The sequence below is a fragment of the Chelonoidis abingdonii genome, chromosome 2, assembly GCF_003597395.2.
Source record: "Chelonoidis abingdonii isolate Lonesome George chromosome 2, CheloAbing_2.0, whole genome shotgun sequence".
Lineage (NCBI taxonomy): Eukaryota > Metazoa > Chordata > Testudines > Testudinidae > Chelonoidis > Chelonoidis abingdonii.
Genome location: NC_133770.1, coordinates 85,123,432 through 85,131,191, shown reverse-complemented (window position 1 = coordinate 85,131,191; position 7,760 = coordinate 85,123,432). Strand labels below are relative to the sequence as shown.

Here is a 7,760-nt window from a genome sequence, read left to right as displayed (position 1 = left end):
CCCCCAAGCTTTTACCAGCTTGGGTTCTGATCTCGATGCCACCAACCAGGATTCCAGTGCCTGCGTACCACACTTGAGCCCCCAAAATCGTCCGTGGGGAACCCCCAAGACAGCAGCTCGAGTCCTGGCCAAGGGAAAAATCCTCCTCTCCTTCCCCCTCCTTCTCCCACCCAGACTTGCTCTCTGGGGCTTAACTGAGAGTGCCTTGATGTAATCTCTTTACACCAATACCAAGAAAACCTGATCTCCTTTCCTTCCACGAAGAGACAACCTTCAAACACCAAGAACCAGAGATGATTCCTTCTTCTGCTTCCCCCTGTAGCTTTCCCACCCTGGCGACCATAGGAGAGGTAAACACAGAGCTGGGCTTTCCCCTCCTCCCTTTTACCTGTCCTTTAAGAGAGACAGTACACCTGGCAACAGAAAATTTCTATCCCTTGCCTATCTAGGAAAGAAACTCCACAGTTAAAAGAAATTTTAAAGAAAAAATACATATAAACTAAAAACACTGCATTAGAGATCCCGAATACAGGGTATTGCTTATAAGAAAATAGGAATAAACAGTCTGATTCAAAAAATAGCCAATTTAAACCAGTCCAGCAAAAATACACACATGTAAATACAAAACAAAGCATATAACAGCCTATTGCTTTGCTACCTTTGTACTCACAACTTGGTAGTAAAAGGGTAGACAGAAGATTGGAGATAGAAGAAAAGCTTGTTTACTCACAGCCGAGGAAAACAAAAAGACCGAGAACAAAGCCAAAAACCTCCAGAGGTTCCCACCCTTACTTTGAAAAATCCGGGTTCCTGATTGGTCCTCTGGTCAGGTGTTTGGTTCCCTTTGTTAACCTTTTACAGGTAAAAGAAACATTAACCCTAGCTATCTATTTATGACACCCCCGGACCAGTGGCCAGGAACTGGGTAGTGAGAGTGCCACTGAAAATCAGCTCATGTGCTGACTTCGGCACCCGTGCCATAGGTTGCCTACCCCTGGTATAGAGCAAGATGAATAGCAGAATAAGCTGTAGCTCCAGGGCATCCATTTATGCCATCAGATATGCTGTTCAATCCTTTCCTCTAGGAACTACCAAGTTCTTTAGGGACAGATTTTTGAAGGGATTTAGGAACCTAAAGGGCTGTTCAAAGGCATTTAGGAGCCTAAAACTCATTGATTTCAATGGATAATAGGCACCTAGATGCTTTTGAAAATCTCACTAGGAGCCTAAATACTTTTTAAAATCTGGCCCTTTCTTTTTTGGTAAGGTTGAGCCATGAATGAATCAATTTTCCCCAAAGATGCTAAAATAAAGGGAAAGAGAATGCCTCTACACCACTCTCTGCCCCCACCTAAAAAGCAAAAGACTGATGAGGATCCTAAGTCTCTTAATGATCTGACAAGTCTTGAAATAAATTTTAGGTTTTAGACAATCCCCTGAAAACTGAATGCACCAGAAAGCCTGGTAGAAACCGTTGGGAACCAATACCAGTTTCACCTATCTTGAGTAAATCTATTTTTTTTCTCCTGTAATTGTACCAGTAGATGGCGCAATGTAACTTTCTGGTGGGTTCCCCCCTCCCCGCCCTTTTGTGGCTGAAAGAGTTTTAAACCTCTATTTCTTCATATTGTTTTCCACTCTAGATGCCTGATTAGAGCAAGAATGCTAAATGAAATCCCTCAGAGGACTCTTTTAGCCACCCTGCCACACCACAGTCATAAATCTGAAGAGGTAATGTAATAATATGTTATGGGCACATGTGCAGGCAATTAATTAGATGCACACACAAAATGTTAGTTTTGGTTGGGGTGTGTGTTTCAGGAAGGTGTTATTGAAAATTCAGCCCTACAAGTCTCTCTCTCAAGATCACACTGAATGTCCCTGCTGACTTGGTGCTTGCATAGTTTGCACAGCCTCCTTCTCTCGGTCACTAGACCAGGGGTAGGCAACTTATGGCACATGTGCCGAAGGCAGCCCGCGAGCTGATTTTCAGTGGCACTCACACTGCCCGGGTCCTGGCCACTGGTCCGGGGGGCTCTGCATTTTAAATTAATTTTAAATGAAGCTTCTTAAACATTTTAAAAGCCTTGTTTACTTTACATACAACAATAGTTTAGTTATTTATATATTATAGACTTACAGAAAGAGACCTTCTAAAAACGTTAAAATGTATTACTGGCATATAAAATCTTAAATCAGAGTGAATAAATGAAGACTCAGCACACTGCTGCTGAAAGGTTGCCGACCCCTGCACTAGACATTTGCTGATTTCTCATTGACACTACAACACTTCTGAGAGATCTGAGCTTTCCTCTTTACAGGTTTGAAGTGGATAAGTTGCCCTCATAGGAAATATTCCTGTACTGCTGATAAGCACAGAAAGATGCAGCAAAGTAGTGGCAATAAGCAAAGTGGGTGACATAGCAGCTTTTTGTGCCTACTTGTCTTAACAGCTGTGGTTAAAGAGTTTCTTGTTTTTTGATGTTAAAAGTAATAAACAAAGAGCTAATTTTCATCTCCAGAGCAAGCAATTTATGCAGTCTCCTACTTTTCAAAGATATCTAATGGCTAGATCAGGATCATTTACCATATAAACTGGCTCCAGATGGTGTCACTGGCCCTGTATGGTGCATATTAGGAGTGGAAAATAGCCACTCTTGTTATGTGGTTGGGAGCTAGAAGATGCTCAGGGCAGAGCTGGCTGGGAATTTTTTAACTGAACATTTTTTTCATTGGAAAACGAACATTCCTCAAAACAAACCCTTTGGGCAGAAAAGGGGCAGTTTTGATTAATTTCTTGATTTAAAAAAATTGAAAAAAGTTTCAAATTTGTCTAAACAAAATATTTTAACATTTTGTAAATGAAAAAGTCCATTTGTGGTTCAAAACAACTTGATGTTTAGAAATTTAGTTAATTATAGTAAAAAAATTAAAAATGATCAAAATCAAAACTAAACGTTTCAAAATGATGAAAATGAACTATTTCAACTGACCCAAACTAAAATTATTTTGGATTTTTTGGTTCATGAAAGTTTTTGAGATTTTTAGCTTTTCATTCCAATTTGCGATGGGACCATTTTTTGCAATCTTGAAAATTTTCACAGGACAGTAAACCCAACTGTAGCTCAGAGCAAGCAATCGATGCAGATAAGCTTCTCACCTCCCTCTACTCGCCCAGTAGCTCTACACAGATCTTGATGTTTTCTTTTGTCAGAATTTCTGTTAGGGTGGGGTGTAAGAATATCTGGGGAGAATAAAGGTTATGAACTACCTGTCCAATGGATAAAATATGGGATTGGAGTCAGGAGATATGGAGTCTGTTTCTGACTCTGCCACAGACTGATTGCCTAACCTTGAGCAACTCACTTAATGACTCTGAGGCTCAGTTTTCTCATCCGTAAAATGGAGATAATCTTTACTTACTTCACATGAGTCTTGTGAAGCTTAATCCGTTAGGGAATTTTGCCACTTGTAGTTGTGAAGTGCTTTATTCTGTGAGTAGTCCCATTCATTTCAAGACCGAGGGTGGGAGGCAGCAGAGGGGGGATATAGAAGCAAAGGAGGGCAAGGGGATGGGGTATGTGGATGGGGGAGGGGGACAAAAGGCAGGAATGGGGGTGTTATATAAGTACAGAGTGGGAGGAAAACAGGAGCTGAAGTTGTGCTAGGGCTGGATGGGAGCAGATAGGTGTGGGTTTGAGAAGTGTGGGGATGTGGGTTTGAGAAATGCACAGAGAGTAGGGGGCAGGCTCTGGGAGAAGGAGATTGGTTAGGAATAGAGAAGTAGGACAGGAGCCAAGGGCATGGAGTTGGGGGTTGGATAGGTGCAGAAGCCAACAGGTCGGGAGTGCATAGAAGCAGAAGGAAAGAGAGGCAGGAGTGCTGGGAATGAATAGAAGTAGAGGGGGGCTGGAGACAGACTGAGGGTACAGGGGCAGAAGGATTTATAACCACTGCCCTCCAAAATCTAGAACTGAACCCAAGAGGCTTGAGTCACACCATTCGTCTGCTGTCAGCAAATAGCTGTGAAACCCTCTGACAAACTGTGTGTCTCATCTCCTTCTAAGGGCTGGTCCACATAGGATACCAACCTACTACTGCTACCCTTTACTCTGTGAACTTGAATGGTAGAGGTTCATGCTGTGGATCTAAGGTCTGATCCATGCTGATGACCCAAGGCGGGATCAGTATTGTTCCACATGATGGATTTCTGTTTTGTTTGGGGGGTTTGTTTTTGTTTTGTTTTTTTGAATTAGGAAATTACTGTACAAAGCAAAATGACAGCAGCAACCCTACATTAAAAGAATAATAAGACTGAAAAGTCAAGCACTCAGAAGTTAGAAGATCCCCACTGACACAGTGGCAGAACACTCCCCCACTGTTGGGGCCCTGGGCTGGGACCCACTGGAATAGGATGGGCCCAGGTCCTCCTACCCTCTGCTGCCAACCATCCCTGGGGTGGCAGCCTCCCCAACTTAGGCCAAAAGGCCTGCACTTGTCTGCCATCTACCTGAGCCAAGATGTCAGATGGATGGCTGTCTTCAGGATCAGAGACACCCTCATCCCCCCTAGACTGTTTGTTCTGCCCTGCCTGAGGGCCAAAGCCCTAACACTGTTTGTGGCTCTGCCCTGACCAAGGGACTGGGCACATAGACTATTTGGTTAATCCACCCTGCCTGAGGGCTGGAGCCCTGAGACTGTTTGTTTGCTCTGCTCTATCCTGCTAGAGGGGTCTCAGCCCCACCTCTTGAATCACTAATCATCTAGAACCTGGTGGTACCCCAGTGATGTAATGGCCTCCCACTGAACCAGAGGGGGAAGAATGACTACTAATCCAGGGCCAGCTCTAGCATTTTTGCCGCCTCAGCAAAAAAAAAAAAAAAAAAGCACCGCATTCGCAATCAGCAGTAGCTCTACCACCGCTGCTTCTACGGCAGCAATTCGGCAGTAGGTCCTTGGCTCCAAGAGGGAGTGATGGCCCCGCTGCTGAACAGCTGCACGTGCCACCCCTCTCTTCATTGGCCGCCCCAGGCACCTGCTTACTACACTGGTGTCTGGAGTTGGCCCTGGCAAGCATGAAGAAAACACCCAGCTGTGGCTTAATGGAGCTGCACATGAAGGAGGGGGTTGGTTTACTTCACATCTCAGGCGATCCAAGCCACAGATAAAAAAGCAGCCACAGAGCCACCTAACTTGGTATCCTGGAGCCATACACCCTCTGAGACCCACATTGAATGACAAACACTTTCCAGGAGTTGCTATTGTCTTAGGAGCCACACGTTCACCTGGGACCACCAGTGCAGTGACTGACAGACTGACTCAGTAAGGAGCTACAGCCACTGGTAAGTGCCTAGTTCTCTCCCAACCTCTCCCTGGCACGAGGGTTACGTTTTTGCTGTTTATTTTCCACATGCTGCTGCAGTGGAGACAAGTCTCTGTGACACACCACCTCTCTTGAGCAGTAAATTCAATTTTTAACTCATCCTTTTGTAATGACTTTTTACTGTTTCCTTTAAAATATTTACTGTTAAAAGTAATTGCTGGGGTGCCCAGGCTGCTGCAGTCAGCCCAGCCAAGCTACCTCTGTGCACCCCAAAATAATTTACAGTAATATTTTGAAATCGACACTAAGAGCAAACAAGGCAATCACCAGCTAAATGACTCCACTGTTATCCCCGGTGCAAATTGCTTTCTGTGGGGTTACTATGAATCATCACCAGTGTGACTGAGGTTAGAACCTGACCCTCCAAAAGTAATTTTGTCAGTTACATCTCACTTGGGAGATTCCCACTTGCTTAGAAGATTTTGAACAAACATAATGCGGCTGATGGAGACCACATTGTTTAATTTTGGCTCCGAAAATGACAAATTTTTGAAAAGGGTCAATTCACAGGCTTGTTTTTTCCTTCAAACTGCATCATTGCAGAAAAGTGACCAGAAGAGGATCAAATTAATTATGATGAATTATTTTGCTCTCATTGACTTAACAGTCATCCTAACCTGCTGCTTGTCGCCTCTCAGGTTCGGGGTTTGCTTTAGGAGAATGAGTTAGTATCTTCTTCAACATCTAAAGCATCTCTAAATATTTGAAATGAAGCTACGTTAAATAATAATAATAAAAAGCTCCACATGAGAGCAATGTTGCAGCTAACATATTACACACGTTTTTTGCATCTTTATTAGGCCAGCATAAATCCAGATAACTCCATCAGCTTCATCAGAATTATCTAGATTTACAATGATCCCTCTCAGAACAGAGTATGTTCCATTGGTTTATGGGCACTGTAAAATAGCACCCCCTTCACATATACTATTTTTATCTGACACGTTCTGGTGTTAATATTTATGCCTTAGCATTTAGGTATAGTCTGACTGCGTTATGACTTCTGTGGGGATGGGGATTTTCAATCTGCCTGCTTTTAACAGTGTAACATTCCCACCCGCATTGCGGCATTAGTATAGTTTAGGTATTTATTTTAAAAAAGAGGAAAACTGAATGTACAATGTGAGCCTCACCTATGTGTGGGGATCACAAATTCAACTAAATGCACCATATATATTATATATATGTCATAAAAAGAAAGCTATTGAATGTATTTTAATGCATAGAATTCCAGGTAACTGCATAAATCTATATGCCTTTCTCCTATATGTTTAAAAATGAACAGAACACATATTTTTTCATTACCTTAAATTTTGTTATTTTTTTAAATCTTTTTTTTTAAACCTGAACCTGTCAAAGCTCATGTCCCATACTGAGAAGGATATAAATGCAAAGACCCTATTTTTCAAACCTTATTCATAAAGTAACAGATACTCACGTAAATAGCACCTTGAAGACAAAAGGTGGTTGGACCAGTTCCAAAGATAGTACTTTTAGAACAAAATCATTCTGAGTTGGGTGAACAAAAAGTATCCAAACAATGCATGAAAAAAGTGTTGTTTTTTGACCTTGGTAACAACAAAAATACTGAGTAGATTTTTTTCAAATTTTCCCTTTTGGGCTGAGTACAAGTATAAGAGATTTTAGATCAAAGGATAATAGTAATATATATATATATAACAGAATGAGATTGTTGTCTCAATTAATACAGTACATGGACTGGATGATGGGTTACCACCCACCACTAATAAGATCAGGAGAGGTTTTATGAGTCAGCACAGATGAGAAACATGTTTTTTTCTTTATTTTCATGGGAAACTAGCACTTGAACGTTGGTCACGGTCCCTTGGAACAAGCACTATTTAATGTAACTTCGCTGTTGTAGTCATCGGTTTTACGTGTCAGCTCTGGCTACACTATGAAACCTGTTTGTAGTGTGACCTATTTTCAAATATGTGGGAACAAGTAACACTCTGAACGTCCTGAGTGATTTTCACTGAACTCCAGACATTTAGTTGTACAGATCCAGTGAGTGTGTGGTCACCATCTGAGCTGGCTAATAGTATTTAAGGGGAAAACTCTAGGTCTTCTCAGTGTTTGGGATTCCCTCATTGGTGCATAGCCGCACTGGTGCAAACCTCAACTGTAGGGTACGTCCACACTACAGGATTATTCCGATTTTATATAAACTGGTTTTGTAAAACAGATTGTATAAAGTCGAGTGCACACGGTCACACAAAGCACAATAATTCGGCGGTGTGCGTCCGTGTACCGAGGCTAGCATCAATTTCTGGAGCGTTGCACTGTGGGTAGCTATCCCATAGTTCCTGCAGTCTCCCCCACCCATTGGAATTCTGGGTTGAGATCCCAATGCATG

The 7,760-nt window shown here is 42.3% G+C and overlaps 1 protein-coding gene across 1 annotated transcript in view; it reads left to right on the top strand.

Moving 5' to 3' along the window:
* The first annotated feature begins 1,662 nt into the window (after nt 1-1,662).
* LOC116838157 (C-C chemokine receptor type 9-like) overlaps nt 1,663-7,760 on the top strand; it is a 13,249-nt gene continuing 7,151 nt past the window's right edge. The window contains 1 exon segment of the mRNA XM_075061995.1: nt 1,663-1,731. Within this exon segment, the coding sequence (XP_074918096.1) occupies nt 1,663-1,731 (69 nt within the window).